Source organism: Lissotriton helveticus, chromosome 7 (genome assembly GCF_964261635.1).
Source record: "Lissotriton helveticus chromosome 7, aLisHel1.1, whole genome shotgun sequence".
NCBI classification, from domain to species: Eukaryota; Metazoa; Chordata; class Amphibia; order Caudata; family Salamandridae; genus Lissotriton; species Lissotriton helveticus.
Window position 1 is genome coordinate 1,451,163,342 of NC_136068.1, and position 18,256 is coordinate 1,451,181,597.

General features: G+C 48.0%; 1 protein-coding gene across 2 annotated transcripts in view; it reads left to right on the top strand.

Moving 5' to 3' along the window:
• Window positions 1-13,452, top strand: part of THAP7 (THAP domain containing 7) — a 146,873-nt gene extending 133,421 nt beyond the window's left edge. For both annotated transcript variants that reach the window (XM_078654813.1, XM_078654814.1), the window contains exon 7: window positions 12,131-13,452. In XM_078654813.1, the coding sequence (XP_078510939.1) occupies window positions 12,131-12,815 (685 nt within the window). In that variant the 3' untranslated portion in view covers window positions 12,816-13,452. The remainder of the gene's footprint in view (window positions 1-12,130) is intronic.
• The last annotated feature ends 4,804 nt before the right edge of the window (window positions 13,453-18,256 follow it).

Sequence of the window (18,256 nt, forward strand, 5' to 3'; positions counted from 1 at the left end):
TAATCTGTGGTTGATTGCATTAAGGAAACAATCTTTATGTAGGTCTTGCCAATTTTATAATAAAATCAAGTACGAGACCAACATTCCAACTCCTAATTAGGGCCAACAGGCAAACCCATTTCTTTTGCTGTTAAGTTTGCACAGTTTTCTAATCACAGATAGGAAGGTTCAAGACCTTGTACATTGTCCACAAAGCCAGGTAAGGAAATTCATATACATACTGGAATAAGTGTTATTACTGCAGTGGTTTACAATACAGTTTAAGAAGGGCAAACTCTTTCTTTTAGATGTCTGCAGATGATAAAAAAATGGAAGCACTATATGGCTCTGAAGTTTATTGCCAGCTGAAATTATGCTATGAACAAAGTATTTACCTTTCATTCTATAAAGCAGTGTTAATATGCATTCTGCGAGTAGGCTGTCAATAATTCAATTCAAGATTGGAGTGACATTCAATATAGTGAGAAAAGGTGCCCATTGACACGGGTAAAGTGTTGTTTATACATAGGTGAGACAAACTTTATGTACAAAATTTACAAGAGAGAAATGAGCTAAAACTGGTCAGTATACCGAAGAGCACAGTGTCTCCGGTAGATGCACGGTTGCTTGCTAATTTATAACCAGTAGACCTGATGGAACTGAACCAAAAATCAACGTTGACGTTTCAACCCTGACGTAAGCATTATTTAAGAAAGCGTCATGACAGGTCTTCTTCAGGACAAGGTCTCCCCTGCACGTCAAGATTTCCCGGTTCCACCTCTTATTTACCGGCAGTCCAGCAGATTCCCTCAAGGCTGCTGGATGCTACTCAAGAGCATTGTATCACCAGGATCCAGCTCGGATTGAATGGACTAAATATTGAGGACTAAATTAATTATGTTCCTTTAGAGGGCGGATTGATTCCCACAGCGGCCATCCCCTACAGTAATCTAATTTACTTGCCTAGATTGAAACGGCTATTAACTCCAGATTAATTTTGAGATGCAATACATTTGGGAGTCTTCCTGAAGCTTCCAGATATCCGGCCAGTCTTTGATATCCCTCAAGACTGTTTTAGGAGAATTGTCCCCACAACTGGGCTGTCTTCCCCTTTCATCTTCCACCTTGTCCTGAAGAAGACCCGTCATGACTCTTTCTTAAATAATACTTACGTCAGGGTAGAAACGTGGATGTTGGTTTTTGGTTCAGTTCCATCAGGTCTCCTGGTTCTAAATTAGCAAGCAACCGTGTATCTACCTGAGAAGCTGTGCTATTCGTTATACTGACTAGTTTGAGCTAATTTCTCTCTTGTAAATTTTGTACATAAAGTTTGTCTCGCCTATGTATAAACGACCCTTATTTCACCCATGTCACTGAGCACCTTTTCTCACTATATTGAATGTTACTCCAATCTTGAATTGAATTATAGACCGCCTCATCGCAGAATGCATAATAACACTGCATTATAGAACGAAAAGTAAATACTTTGTTCATAGCATAAAATTGTCTGTCTTTTGGTGTTCTAACTTTGTTGCTAAAAACCAAAATATATGCTTTATGATTAAGCTCATAACTTTGAAGTAATGGTTCTTACCCGACAGAACCAACTGTAGCTTTTGAGATGGTAAGGCAAATGGGCATCAACTCCATTGTTAGAATTGTTTTTAGGTCTCGCGTCTTGTGTTGCAGTGCGCAGCATTGCTCGCGCAGCGTGAGACATTTAGCAGGAAAAAATGGGGTGTCAGAAGCTGACCTAGGAATGACCTATTGGTGTCTATTAAGCGCACCGGACGTCATGTTATTTCAATTATCGTGCCCAGACACTGGCGCAATAATTGAAACCACATGGCTCACAGTGGCGCGCGGGCTTGTTCTTTTTTTTTTTATTTTTATTTCTTTTGATCCATTTCTCAGGAAAGCAACTAAATAAAAGAAGCCGTGTTTTATTCGCCGCTACTTTCACACCTCCCAGGATAGTGATGTTTCTAAAACAAAGTCTACCTATTTTTATGTGATTGGCAGACGGTGAAATCGTAAAGCTTCACTGCAGACAACATTCGTAGCATATACATTGTCACCCATGGAGGTTGCTTTGGTCAGCCCCTGGCTTCCTTCCAGAATCACCTGTAGCAGATACCCAGACTGTGTCCATTCTTCGGAAGGCAGATCTGCTCTTTAAGTAAAGTCAACAGCAAGGGCTTTTCAGAATCTGCAGGAAGACAACAGCAACCGCAACAGGCACCACATTTCAGTGTTTTCAAGACCTGTCCTAAGTGAATGGGAGTAACCTTGATGACAGCAATGGGACTAGTGCTGATGACAATTAAAATAGCTCTGATGATACCAATGGGACTAATGCTCCTGACAACAATGAGAATAGCACTGATAACAATGGGACTAGTGCTGATGCCAACAATGAGAATGGCACTGATGATAACAATGGGACTAGTGCCGATGCCAACAATGAGAATAGCACTGATAACCATGGGACTAGTGCCCATGACATCAATGAGAATAGCGCTGATGATACCAATGGGACTAGTGCCGATGCCAACAATGAGAATAGCCCTGATGAGAACAATGGGACTAGTGCCCATGCCAACAATGAGAATAGCACTGATGATAACAATGAGACTATTGCTCCTGACAGCAATGAGAAAAGCATTGATAACCATGGGACTAGTGCCCATGACAACAATGAGAATAGCGCTGATGATCACAATGGGACTAGTGCCGATGCCAACAATGAGAATAGCACTGATGATACCAATGGGACTAGTGCTGATGCCAACAATGAGAATAGCACTGATAACCGTGGGACTAATGCCCATGACAACAATGAGACTAGAGCTGATGATACCAATGGGACTATTGCCGATGCCAACAATGAGAATAGCACTGATGATAACAATGTGACTAGTGCCGATGCCAACAATGAGAAAGGCACTGATAACAATGGGACTAGTGCTGATGCCAACAAAAAGAATAGCACTGATGATAACAATGACTATAGCTCTGATAACAGTGGGACTAGTGCTAACGAGAACAGTGAGAATAGCACTCATGACCACAATGAGACTAGTGCTGATGACAACACTAATGACAACTACGAAAATAGTGCTGATAACAATGAGACTAGTGCCGATGACAACGAGACTAGTGCCGATGACAACGAGACTAGTGCCGATGACAACAAGACTAGTGCCGATGACAACAATAAGAATAGCGCTGATGATAACAGGACTAGTGCAGATGGCAAAACTGCATGACTAAGAGACTGTTACTCAGGGTCTGCACTGCTCATTCATAGGAGACACTGTCCTAGACTCACATGCCTCTCATCAGTGTGCACACTGATCTTTAACCATATTCCTCCAACAGATTCTAGCACATTATTACAGGTTAATATGTTCCTTGTGAGGCCCCTTGACTCCTGCCATTGGGATTTTAGTTCTGCCACTATGTTGATTATAATTCCAGTGCTGGAGCATTGTGCTTTTGGTAACACAAAGCCATCTTGTGCTTTACCTGTACTTATTTGTTTTTGTGAGTAACGTAAAAAGAGCCAGTATGCGCTGTAGAAAGGGCTTTTCGGTAACAACAAGCATTTGCAATGCAATAGGTCTTGCATTTACGCGAGTTTGACCTATTGGTATTGTAAATGACAATGGCTTTTATTTATGTTTCAAAAACCAAAACACAAATAAAAGGCAATGTCATTTACAATAAAAATAGCCCAAACTCTCGCAAATGCGAAACCTATTGCATTGCAAATGCTTGTTGTTTTTTTTGCCGTCTGGTTCGGTCATGTTACCAATCGAGCTCAGGGTCGTCACATTCTGGTGTTTGTCATCTGACTTTGGCCTATCCTCTCCTGTTAGCACAGAAAAACGTTCTTCGTTCGGGCTCTCCAACCGGGCTTCTCTCTATGTCCCACGATGGGCATTGTGCCTCGTCTTCGGTTGGCGCTCTAGTTGTTCCCCTTCCTCCCAGTATTGAGGAGTAGCTGTAGGCATAGCCCTAGAGCCGGCCCTAATCACCCAATGTAAAAATGCCTAAACTAGGTTATGGATCTTAAAGCAACGCGGTGCCATTGCGACCATACCGAAAAAGCCAAACCGCTAGCAGGTAAGTCGGTGTTGACCGAGTAGCTCGGACAAGGCTTCCATTCGTGGCCTTCAACACTCCTGGGAAAAAAACAAAATAAATGCTTTTCTACTCTTCATCCTGACCACTCTTACTGCTTTTCTAAAGACCCTGCAACCCCCAGAGGTCCCTCCCCCAGAAATAGCATCCATCTCCTCAGAACACTCGGTAGTCATAAAAACAGAAGAGAGTTGAGCAACTCCTCTTAAAGGAGGACTAGTTTAAGCTCCCTCAGCAGTGGTCATCTTGAACTAGTCTGACTCAGAGGAAAGTATGCACTGGGATACTATGCTCTCTCGCTAGGGACTCCTAAATCACTACAAAGGTCAACTAAAATCCCATGCTCTTTCTGTCTAAGTGTAAATATTTAATACCTACAAAGGACTCTCACCCTATCGCTCAACTGTCCTATCAGTTATAGATAGATGAACAGCAACAGCTATTTGGGACCGGTCAGTTGCTTGTCACCTTATCCTCGCTGCGCTACTTTAACTGCACCTTCCCTTCACTCAGAACTAAATGCAACCCTTTACTCATATTAGAATAACCTCTGAGTAACCATAAACTCTGAACAACTAGTAGGGTTTCCAGGAAACCTAACTAAGATCCCCCTCCCTGGATCTTGTCACTGTCTTCTTGCCTTGAATGGAGCCTGCTCCTCAGAACTCACGCCGATACTTGAGCTCTGACTGAACTATTGTCGGCTCCTCCATCATGCTTCCTCGCAGGCTGTATTGGTGTGGATTGAAGGACTTTGTCGACTAAGAGCCAGCCCACCTTACATTCATAACTGACTCTCTTCATCATGTCCCCCATTATCATCTGAATTTGACTTCAATACTCATCATCAATCAGCCTTATTTCGCACTTCATAAAAATGCATAAAAGTACACACATAAAAATAGCATAAAAGATGCATTAACATTAGGCATACAATAGATACAAAATTTAAAAGCAGGTCCAAGCCGCGGTTAAACACTGTGCATAAGAGATAAATACACAAATACATTCATGGACTAGGAAAAAGACAGAATAAAACAGTTTAAACTGATCTCAAATTGCAAAAGATGTAGTGCATTAAACTTGATGGCATCTCATAGCTGCCAGTAAGAAGGAGGCTAGCGCAAAACAGACCAATGGGGTTTCTAGTGAGTAAAATAAAAAGAGAGCAGATGCTACAGACCTCGTTGAGAATTTCCTCAAGAGTGGAACAATGAAAGCCCTCCTCTCAGTTGTGTATATTGAACAAAAAAGGAGAAGGTGTGAAGTTGATTGGGCTGTCTGGTTGTCACAAGGACAGGGCGGTAATTTGTTTAGGGAAAAAATAGCCCAGCATTAACTGGATCAAATTAAATCTGAATCTAGTCAGAATGAAGCGATGCTGATTATTCTCCACAAACCGTAAGTTGAATGTAGGTGATTTGATATCTGTGGTATTGATTGATAAAACTTTACGGTTTGTTTCCCTTACTGATGCATTACTTCTATCTGAAAGAGCCACGTTAGTGATAGATTTCTTACCTTAGAATATCCCCAGGCGTCAGACTGGATCCGTAAAGTTTTTCATCAGCAGTAGTGCGGCTCCGCGTCGCTGGTGTCGTAAGCGCCGAGATGACGTCACGGAGACTACTTAGGCGCCATCAATGCACGCTGACGTCAGCTCTTTCTTTTTCCGCACCAGCAAGCGCAGATCCAGTTAGAGCACGTACCCTAGTCACTTTTTTACTAACTTTGAGACTTTTTGTCTACTGCTTTTTGAGTCTTTGACTCCTGGTGCTATGTAGGGATGCCTAGGTTTAAATCCTGCGGGGCCTGCCGCCGTACGATGTCGGTGGCCGACCCCCATGGTGTCTGTCTCTGCTGTCTGAAGCGCGACCATGACTCCTGGTCATGTTCCAACTGTCTAGCCATGGCTCCGAAGGCTTTGCGGGAGTGGTCCCGAAAGCTGCCGGAGGCCCGGCAGTCGTCTCCGCGCCGTTAGAGGTCCAGGGGTTGCTCGAGGGACCGACCGCTGACCCATCATCATCGCTCCCCGGGGTCCAAGTCTTCACCCTCGGAATTGGGTAAGAGACATCACAAGAAAAAGTCTAAGAAGCGCGTACGCTCTCCGTCCCTCCCCTGTTGGTCCTCTGACGCGGATGAGGGGGCCAGGGGTCCTTCCCCCACCGCTCCGTTGGAGCCGGAGAATCCCGCGGCCTACCCGCCCTACCCGGGTCCGTTGGTGACTCCGGCCCAGGTGCAAGAGTTTCTTGCCGCCATGGACTGCCTTTTCAGGCTTAGGGCTCCCGCTGTCCCTATTGAGGGCCCTTGCTTGCCACCAGCTCCGATGTCGGTGCCGCAAGGTCCTCTGCCTGCAGCTCCGCCTCGACGCCGCAGGGTCCTCCGCTGGCGCCTCAGGTCCCGGCACCATTTTCGGCACCAAAATGAGTTTAGTTCGCCCCACTTCCGCCCTTGCCCGAGTTTTTCGGGCAATTTTGCTCCGGCTTGGGACCATAATTGGGACATGGGGCTGGATCCACGCCGACTGGCGACGTCCCCGGTGCCGTTGGAGCATTTGTTTTCCCCTGTGCCTCCCCCACCGCTGAAGCCTGTGCCTTGGGCCGTGGAGGAGGGGGATGACTGGGAGGGGTCGAAGGACCCTCTTGCACGGCAGTGCGAGTCCGAACATGAGTGGGCGGGGTACTCCGAGGATGCAGGTGGCCTTGACCTCTCCTCTGAGCATGGGTTTGTGTCTCCTCCTGCTATCATGGAGGAAGGCGCCACATACACTGTGGTGCTCCGTAGGGCAGCTGAGGCTCTTGACCCTTGATCTGCCTACTGTTACCCTCAAGACGAAGCTCCTTACTGAAGTGCTTCAGCCGGCGGCAAGTTTTATGGAACCCCTGATTCCGTTCAATTAGGCCTTGACGGATGTTTTGATGGGCTCCTGGTCTAGGCAAGCCACAGGGGTTCCTGTGGATAAAAACGTGGCCAGGCGTCACCGCCCAGCACCCGGTGACCCTGCCTTTTTAACAAATCATTCAACACCGGAGAGCCTGGTCATTCAGGCCACCACTTCCCAAAGTGCATTCCCTACCGCACCTCCGGATAAGGAATCGAAAAAGCTGGAGCAGTTTGGCAAGAAGTTGTCTTCCTCTTCCAGCCTTGGGCTGCGGTCAGTCAACACCGCATGCCTCTTTGGCCGCTACTCTCACGCTGTGTGGGACACGGTGGCGCAAACTCTGCCCCAGTGCCCGGAGGATGTTTGGGCTGTACTTTCCCAAGCTGTTGCGATGGGGAAGGATGTCCCGAAGTTTGCCATTCGGTGTGGGTTGGACACCGCGGACTCTTTGGGGAGAGCCATCTCCACGACAGTGGCCTTGCGTCGCCACGCCTGACTGCAGTCCACAGGATTTTCGAGGGATGTCCAGAGTTCCCTCATGGACATGCCTTTTGATGGTACTCGCCTGTTTGGCGATAAGGCAGACAGTGCGCTGGAGCGTTTCAATGACTCTCGGGCAACAGCCAAGTCCTTGGGTCTCTCCACCACACACCCAGCCACGTCTACCTTTCGTGGCTACGGAAAGGGGCACCCCTACACGTTCCTTCAGCCAGAGGCCTGTACAGAACCAATCTCAGCGCGGGCGTGGTGGCAACCGTGGCGGCACAGGGGGCCAGCGTGCTCCTGCAGCATCCGCCTCAAAGCCTTCCTAGTCCAAGCTTTGGGGTGCGCCCCACGCCGGTGGGCGGCAGGATTCAACATCACCTCTCCACTGGCGCTCTGTCACTTCGGACAGGTGGGTGCTACAAATTGTCCCAAGGGGCTATTCTCTCCCCTTCGAGTCTGCCCCCCCCCCCCCCCCAGCCATGCCACCTCAGTTCCACATCATGTTGGGGGATTACTTTGCGCTTCTCAAACAGGAATCCCCGGCCCTCTTGGCCAAAGGGGCCATCAAGCACGTTCCTGGGCCAAGGGGGCCTGCGCCCCATCTTGGACCTCAGGAACGTCAATCGCTTCCTCCAGAAGGAGAAGTTCAAGATGTTGACTCCGGTCTTGGCTGCCCTCGACCCCGGAGACTGGATGGTTGCGTTGGACTTGGAAGATGCATATTTTCACATCCCTGTTGTGAGAAAGTGCCATCTTTCTTGCCTTGGTATGCCCCCACTTTTTTCTGAACTGCTGATGTGCTTAGACTGAGTGTGCCCTGGGTCTCTCCCAATCAGGTACCCAGGGCCTGTGTTCCTTCCCTAAACACTATGCTGAAACAAAATACCCAATTGGCATCTCTGGCCCCCTGTCAGCCCCTAATAAATGGTACTCTAGGTACCCAGGGCATGGTGGCCAGAGAAGACCCCTGAGGGCTGCAGCACTGATTGTGCCACCCTCAGGGGCCCTGTACCCTGGTACCCACACCCTGCCTTTGCAGGCTGAGTGCCTAAGTACAGAACTAAAACAAGAGTCAACATGGTACACATCCCTGTGTGCCATGTCCACAGAACCCACTGCCCTGGCATACCTTAGTCACCCCTCTAGCCGGGTGCCCTATGCCAGAGTTGAGGGCACAGGTGCATGAGCCCTGTGTCCCTACAGTACCCAGGACCATTCCTGGGCACTGTAAGTGCACTGATGCCATTTAAGAGTATATGGTGCTGGGAGGTTGTCATTACGAACTCCACAGCACCATAATGGCTACCCTGAAGACTGACAAGTTTGGTATTAAACTTCTCAGCACATTAAACCCGCACTGATGCCAGTATCGGATTTAATGTAACACGCACGAGAGGGCATCTCAGAGATGCCCTCCAAAACCCGAACCTACAATCCACATCTGGGCTGAGTGGCTGCAGAGGCTGCCACACTGCAGACATGTTGCTGGACCCCTGGGTGGAGAGCCCCCTGCTCTCCAGGGTCTGCAACAAAGCACCTCCTGTGCAAGGTGCTATGTCTCCTCCCCAAGGATGGACAGGGAGAAGCTTCAAAGGCATACCGCCTCCGAGAGCTTCCCCAGACCATTTGCTGTATCCAGCAACCAGCCCCCCACCAGTCCTACCCCCAATCTGACGGGAAGACTGGCGGGAAAAACCACGTCAGGAAGGGGGGGGTGCCAACCCGTGCCAACTCCACCCTTCAGGTGAAGGAGACGAGGTGGAGTACGACCCCGGGCTCCAGCCATCTTGTAGATGGGGAGTCCTGCCCAATCCCTACTAGGCTCCTACCCCCCTCCCACAGGAGAGGAGCAGGCTAGGGGGTGTACTCACCCCAGGACAGGGAGCCATTGGTCCCTGCCCTTGCCCTGCCTGTGACGCCCCTAAAATTAGAATTTAGGGGCTCCCTGAACCTTCCTTCCTCAGATCTCGATATCAAAAAGAAGAAAGAAGATCAAGACGAAGAAGACCCGCCGTGCAGCTGCTAACAACAGGACAACAACTAACTTGGCCCCAGCCGTACCGGCCTGTTAATCCTGGAACCTGCTCCTGCCTAAACCCGGCGACCTCCGCGGACAGCAACCTTGGGACACCCAGAGGACCTGCCTGCCTTGACACTCTCGACGATTTGAACTCCCATCAGCAGAGGTTCTGCTGCAACAACCCACCAGGTGCCCACCAGGAAGCTCCTGACCAGCCCACTCTGCACCAGCCGAGCCCGGGCCGGGCCAACCCGAACCAAGACCACGAGGACGTCCCCCCGGCGACTGGGACCCGAAGTCCAGTGCCCAAAGACTCTCCTCAATGAACCAGCCGACGCCTGCAGACTCAGAACCAGGGGCCACCCCAACCGCGACCAGCCGAGGGTAACTTTTCCGACACCCAAAGACACCCCTGCACCCGACACCCTACAGCCCCCTCTGCCTCCCTTTGGGGTACCCACCTGTGCTCCAACATCCCAACTTACCTCTCAAAATGCTGGTCGCCCCTGGAGAGTCACCATCCCCGAGCCTGCAGCCTTTATTCCTTTTTCAAGATCCTCATTGGATAACATTGAGCGCTTGACGGCTCAAAAGCACCCTGCACCCAGCCGCCCGAGTGCCGCTGGCTGTGATCTCTTTACCCTATCCTACTTCCCCCCCTTGCCCAGAGCAAGTGACCAGGAGCCCAGCTCCCAGAGCCGTGTGGCCTGCTAGCCAGCCGCCACCAACCGAAGGCCCCCTTTCCCTCATTGGATAACATTTGGCCTATCTACCTCTGCACCCGGCCGCCCCTGCGCCGCTGGGACTGAACGAACTGTACTCACCTGACCCTTGGGGACCCCTGAGTCTATGCCCAGAACCCTAACTTTACCAACCAAGTACTCACCTGGAAACCGGTAATTCACTTACCTGCCATTGGATAACATTGACCTATTTGTTACTCGAAAATTTTCTAGGTGTGAAGATTTGAAAACTGAAAGTATTCCTATAAAATCAGCCAAAGTCTGAATTCGAAAATACTCACCTGTGATCAGGAGAGAAGCCTGTACTGTACCTTTCCGCCCAGTACTGAACTGCAAAAGTAATCCCTAGCGGGGTTACTAGTAACCTGTATTTTCTCCATAGGAACCCATTATCTGCTTTTCTATGAAATTTCTACTTTTGAAAACTGCAAATGTTCTTTAAAAATCAAACGACATACTGAAACGCAATTACCTACCTGTTATGAGTTAAGCCCCCAGTGTCGGCCCTAGGAGACTAGTGCTGGGTTACAAAAGTAACGCGACCGTACTTTACCTGTAACCTCCTTGAATTGTGACCTAGCATCTGTGCAGGCCATATCTCCATAGTCTCCGAAAGGACGTGACTTTATTGCGATCCCAGTTGTGTGTCTATTACATTCCTTAGTCAGTTCTGCTATACCTAGGGATTGTCCTGAGCATGCAGCCCACCAACTTATTGAACACACTAGAGTCACCATTTGTTAGAGTGGGCTTTTCTTTAATAAGTCAAAAGTCGAGCCACATCTGGTCTGCTGACCAATAAGATATTCCACAGCCCACAATTGCTCAAAGAGGGAATACACACATTCATATATTTCAGCTCTTGGGCAAGGGACTTTGTATGCTGGGGACCAAAAAATGGAACAAGCAAGTATCCGAGAATGAAGCAGTTCCCCCAAGTTGGGCATGTTCCTAGGTAGAAGAATACAGTCGCTGAGCTACTACTGTTCATTAACAGACTGATTCCAGACACTGTTCTCCTTAACTGCAGCAAAATACATCTCACTTCCATCACTCACATCTACAGAACAAGTATGTTGTCTACGCATTTTCATATTTAGTTAAATACAGCTAAATTGCTCGCCGCGATGCAGGAAGGGTCACATGAGACGGCGTATTATCTTCATGTTACCGTGGTGTTCTGCCCCATATGGAAAAACACACGAGTTATTGGCATTTCCATTTCAATTTTTACTGCCTCGCCGCATCTTTCATGCTATAAGGTTAATGCTAAAACAAGCCTCTGTAGGGCTTAACACCCCATAATAGAAAATAGGAAAATATTTTCACTCGTTTCTTTAAGCTAAACCTTGACCGCACTGGTTACATGTCTTACCTAGTTCATTCTCCTTAAATGCCGGTAAACACTGAAGTAGCCGTACTCTCTCCCTCCTTCATGTTCATGTTATCTTAAAACAACGTAATGTCCTTCATCTTTGCTTCACGTTCTCAGTGCATTAACAACTGATGACCAAAGTAGATGTCTTGTTTGAATTCATTTCATTATCTTAATAAAATCTAAATGTACCTCATTATGCAGCCCGGTAAAGAGCCTAAGAATGCTTACATTAATACAATGAATAAAGCCACAGCTCTCAAATGTTACTGAATAACAGAAAAAAAGAACGAAAACGCTTGTGGACAACACAAAGAATGCATTCTACATCCTGAAGTCATTGATGTTAGCCTCCCATAAAGCGTGACACAAGGGACAAAAGATTTTTCCCTACTGTTCCATGAGTGTGCAATCTATTGATGATCCCATTATGAAAATGCACTTACATTATATATTTAACGAATGTAGACTAAATAATTTGTTTCATCTTTTGTTTTCAGACAAGTTGTAAGAGCTTCTCATGCAGATTCTGAAGAGTCAACGGAAGTGCTGTGTTTTGCTGAAGCTAGTTCACCCTCCCCTTCAGAATTTGCCAACTTCCATAGAGTTTACGCAGGAAACCTAAGCACTCCGGATGGGAACTCCGGGAAGAAGAGCACAGTGGTTACAATTGTCCCCCCAAATCATTTAGGTCCTACGTCGAAGGATGGTCACGAGGCGACATCTCTCACATGCAGTGTGCCAAACTCTGAACTCATACTAGATACACCATCTGCAGTTGATGATGATGACGATGATGTTTCAGTGACTCCCTCAGGCTTCGAAGCCGTTGTGCCCACAAGCAGCAGCTCGGCCCAGGAGTCTGAACCCCCCCGCCCGGTGTCTCCCTCCGTGTACATGTTGCGCCTCCCTCCTCCCCTTGGAGCCTACATTCAGAACGAGCACAGCTACCATGTAGGTAATGCCCTACTTTGGAAACGTCGAGCTGAGGCTGCACTGGACGCACTGGACAAAGCCCAGAGGCAGCTCCAAGCTTGCAAGCGCCGGGAGCAGCGTCTACGCATGAGAATCTGTGGGCTGCAGCAGGAACGCATTCGGGAGAAACGGGCCCAGACAGACGTGCGGGAGAAACTGAAGGAGCACCTTCAAGTCTTTGAACTACAGCTAATTAATGACTTTGAATGAGGTCACAGTTGATTACTTTGGAGAATTACTTATGATCCCCTGGTGCGTAAAGTCCTCTGAAGTGAATTCCAAGGGCCTTTGTGGTCTCTTCACTTTGACCATTTCTTGGTGCACACTAATCATTGGAGTAAGCTTATCATGAATGTATTTGGTATGTCTGTTATCTCCGAGGGATATTCGTGTTCAGCAGTGTGTTAAAGTTATGGCACTATGGGTATTCTTCTTCCTGTGTGTTCAAAGAACCCTCTGTGCTCTCAGCACTTGGATCTGTGTCACCATGCAGGCTCCTGCATTCTCCCTACTCTGAAGGAGACTTTTCCTCATGAACTATTCTCAGTGTGGGTGCAATACTCACTTTCCTTTCTAGGAGATCTTTAATGTATCGGTTTAAGCTTCAATAAATAGGGACACCATTGATAAGGATATCTACTTTTTAAATGTGAGTTTGGTTACTCTCACCAAATCAAATGGGGCAGTAATTTAGAGGAGAATGGACCACACCTTTCAAATCTTGGGATTTAGACCTAGACTTTGTAAATCATGTGCCTAAATCATGTGTTAGAGGTGAGGAGCAAGTCCTCTCAGTCGGTCTTCTTTTATTTAAAAACATAATAAATATGCCTGCTTTGGAAACATGCGAGTAGCTGTAGCTGCCTTCTGTGTCTGCCGTTTGGTTTAATAAGACACATAACATAGAAAGATAATAGCATAAAGCATGTTGAAACATTTCAGTGTCGCTACTTCATGGGTATTTAGTGCAGCCACGTTATCTAACTTCCAGAAAGCTATGGCACACACTCCAATACTACCAGCAGTTGCAGAGAAAGTTGTGAAGCTATGTGCAGTGTTCTTATTAGTTACCAGAATAATATATCAATAGCTTTTTGCCATGGGTACCATTCATAGGTTTTGAAATGACCTCTCTGTTTCAGCTGGAAGAGGCAGGATGGGAAATGCTCGACTTCTCAGACAAATTTCTGTGGCATTGATTGGCATTTAAGGGTAGCAATTTTGTTTAGCCTCTTAACGTTGAAATGTCTATAAAATGACTCTTTGCATCTACGTCCATTTTAGTTTCCCAATTGACCAGGAGTCTGTTGAGTAGAACACCACGTTTTTCGTCAAATTGTGTCACATGAGCTGATATTTAATTACTTGTACAACTCCCAATTTAGTACCAATGGCATACCTCCTTCCTGCATGGACCACTCAAAAACCACACAAGTTCATATGTGCTGTAAAAAGTTGTCTCTCTAGCAGAAGAGAAAAGTTTGAGCATTTCTTTTGTTTAGGTGTTGGTCTCCTGAGCCTAGTCTTGTACCTAATGTATAGCCTAGCACACACATTTAAATTGAAATGAGCACATTTTGATCTGTTTCTAGTCTTTTAAATACATTTGAATGTACAAATGTTGGTTTCACAGTGAGACCTCAGTGTACAAAGGTACTTGTGGTTAAAAACATTTATGATTAGAATGCCCCGGAAGGTTACTGGAAACAAATATCTAAATACTGAAATAGATGCAATGTGGAAAGGTGCAAATACCAAAATATACTGAGGACCAACTTCTGAATTACAAATGCTTCTGTTACTTGTCTAAGTTCAATTATACTCTTTCCAAATCTTTTCTATGGGTGTTCAGGTCCTGAGGGTTTTTTGTTAAAGGAATGCTTCTTTGCTTCTTAATTAGTGTTTGAACACAGGTGCTTGAAGCTTTTGATGAAGAGCAACTTCTCAATAGCTGAGATCTTGAGAAAATAGGAGTAAACCATAGAACATACATAAAGAGATTGCTTGCATGCAATATACTGATCTTAAATACATTGGAGGCCGGTACTTATCAGGGAGGAGCAGACAGACCGCAAATGCACACATAAACAGTGAGTTCGAGGCATGTGGGCTGCTGAATTTATATCTGTTGCATAGATTGCCGCCTAGTGTTGGGTCCGGATGAATGCACATTGTTGTCCTGGAAGAGTCTTCGAAGTATCACGAGATAGGTGGCTCCTCCCCTGGACTACAGTGCGCATGGGCATCGACTCCATCCCCAGATTGTTTTTTTCCGCCATTGGGTTCGGATGCTTATTTGATCACTCAAGTTCGGAATCAATAGAAACCTTTCTTTTTGGCCCAAAGGCCTTCACTATATCGTCGGTATTGTCTTGCGATCGGTGCCCAGTTCTGTTCCAGCTCAGTTCCCGAGTCGGACATCCAGAGGAGTCGCGTGGCTCTTCGGCGCTGAAGGCCTGGTCGACGGCAGAGACCTTATTCGACGAACCATCATGGAACAGAGCCCGTTCAAAAGGTGCCCTGTGTGCAACTCGAAGTATCCTCATATCGACGTCCGTGCCTGTCGCCGGATCACCATGAAGCCAACTGTATGGCTTGTTCTCGTTTCCGCTCCAAGAAGACGATTCGACTTAGGCGTGCAGCGCGCCAGGAGGCCCAGCAGACGACACCTGACCCGGTGAACATTTTCGATACCGAGGAGGAAGAGGCAGACGAGCAGGAAGATCAAGAGCCGATGTCCAATCCAGCAGCGGAGATCGACTCCAGCTACGACGCTGATGTTGAAATGCTCGATACTGAAGAAGTCGTCGACGAGGTAGGAGACGACGATGGGGCCTTTGGGGCCATGGAAGATAGCTCAAGCGAGGAGCTATGCCCAACCGCCGAAACAATTCATACGGCTCAGGTCGAGGGATCGCCACATGGCCTTACCCATGATCTTACACTGGGTTCTACAGCCTCGCCTCCAGGCCCGCATTGGACACTACTAACGAGCCACAAATGGTGAAATCGAAACCGAAAGAGAAAGCTTCGGGGTCTACACAACCGAAAGCACTAGAGGCGCCATCGAAACCGAAAGTGCGTGTTGCTTTGGTCGGCTCGAAGTCTTCTGAACTATCGGCGCCGACAAAGCTTTAAAAGGTTATCGACCCGGTGAGGTCGCTTAAGGGTGTTGAGCCGAAGACTGGGACACACCGAAAACACTGGTCAAGGTCGTCGACCCGAAGAAATCGGCGCCAAGGGCCGTCGACACAGACAAAGGACTCGGACCTCAAAAACTTGTCGATCCTGCGCGTCGGCCGGACAAGGCCAAAAGCAATACAACCCTCGAGTCCGCGCCTGGCGGGGGCTCGAAGGAGCCAGTCGAGTCGACGCAGCCGTCCGCCTCCTTCTCGAAGCAGGTGTTGGAATCGTTGAAACGCATTAAGGAGAAGGCTTCTGCTGTCGGTCCGAAGTATACTTCCACGCCGAAGCGTGCCACCAAGCCTCAAAAGTCGTCGGCGCCCATTCAGTTTACGCTGCCACCAAAAGTGGTGCCGAAGGCCTTCGCACCTAAGGCGGTCGTCGAGGCGTCCATGAAGGTGTCCACGGGGCCGAAGCCTACACCTGCAGTTGTGGGCACAAAGCATCGACAACCCCTGCTTGAGGAGCAGGCGGAACAATTCATCGACGCCGACACGGGTAAACTTTCTATTTACAAACGAAAGATCACCCCGGCACAGCCTATGGAGTCCTACACAATTCCATTAAAGAAGGAGGATTCCACGGCTTCACCCGTTCTTGTCGAACTGATAGCTCCACGTGGACAGGACACTGCTCCTATCTCGCCCACTTACTCAGATGTGGAGGCTGGGGAAGGTGACTATGATGAGTACAACTACCCTGCTGACACTGATCCGGAGGATCAACATGACACATGGGCAGATGCTGCTGACCCAGGAGATCCAGACACTCAGGTGTATAACGTGAAAACATCGCCTACTGAGGACTCAGCGGCATTTAATGCGCTTATCAAAAGGGCAGCTAAAAATCATGATGTTCAGCTCCATGCTGACCCTATTGAGGTGGATTTTTTGTTTGACACCTTTTCCACCTCTGAGAGGACCGTAAAGACTCTGCCAATGTTAAAGGGTGTCCTAAAACATGCTGGAGACATTTTTAAAGAGCCCACAAGGGCCAGGGTTATAAACCCCAGGATTGAGAAGAAGTACAAGCCAGCGCTTGGGGACCCTACCTACATCAAGGGCCAGTTGCCGTTGAACTCTCTGGTTGTTTCCAATGCCCGGAAGAGGGCAAACTCACAAACTACTGGTGATGCTCCTCCCCCTGACCAGGAATCTAAAGTGCTAGAAGCATCAGGGAAAAGGGTGGTGGCTCAAGCGGCAAATATCTGGCGCATTTCAAACACTCAGGCACTCTTAGCCAGATATGACAGGGCACATTACGATACACTTGAGACCCTGTTACAACACTTGCCAGATGAATATAAAGAGGCAGCATAGATGCTCATACAGGAAGGAAAGCTCATCTCAAATGCTTCTATTAAGTGCGCACTGGACGCAGCAGACACCGCGGCCAGGGCCATTAATACCAGTGTGATGTTACGGCGGCAGGCCTGGCTGAGAATCTCCGGGTTCAAGCCGGAGATACAAACCACCATCCTAAATCAGCCTGTAAACCCTGATCACTTATTTGGACCTGAGGTGGACACCACCCTAGAAAAAATCAAAAAGGACACTGAAACTGCGAAGTCTATGGGGGCTCTCCAGTCGCAGCAGTTCAGGGGTGGTTCTTTTCGTCGCTCAGGCAATAGAGGTGTTTGCAGAGGCCAGATGTCCCAGCAAACACAGTACAATAAGGGTGGCGCGCAAAACACGTACACCAAACAAAGTAGAGGTGGCTATCGCGGAAACAGCGCCAAAGGCAGAGGTCGTGGAAACAACAGCTCCCGATCCTCCTCCGCCAACAAACAGTGACGCGTTGTCACTGCCCCCCGACCATACAACACCTGTCGGGGGAGACTCCAACAGTTCCTGCCGGTCTGGAAATCCATCACCACAGACAGGTGGGTCATAAAGCTTATCCAGTACGGTTATTGTCTGAATTAACATCCACTCCACCCAACATACCCCCAAAACACCGTCCTATGTCCACAGAGCCTTTGCACTTATTGCAGCAGGAGGTACTCGTCATGTTGCAAAAAGGGGCGATCGAGCTCGTGCCGGTGGAAGAAACAGGCACATGAGTGTACTCCCTGTACTTCTTAATCCCAAAAAAGGACGGGTCCCTCAGACCCATACTGGACCTCAGACCCCTAAACCAGTACATTCTATCAGAACACTTTCACATGCTAACACTGCAGCAGGTTCTTCCGTTGCTCAATCAGGGAGATTTCCTCGCCACATTAGATCTAAAGGATGCATATTTTCACGTTCCGCTACATCCGTCACACAGAAAATACCTCAGATTCACCATTCAGAATCAGCATTACCAATTCAAAGTCCTCCCTTTCGGAGTAACCACAGCGCCCAGGGTGTTCACAAAGTGCCTAGCGACAGTGGCTGCACACCTCAGGAGACAACACGTTCACGTCTACCCTTATCTGGAAGACTGCACCGCTAACATGTCCCACACCATTCACCTTCTTCACG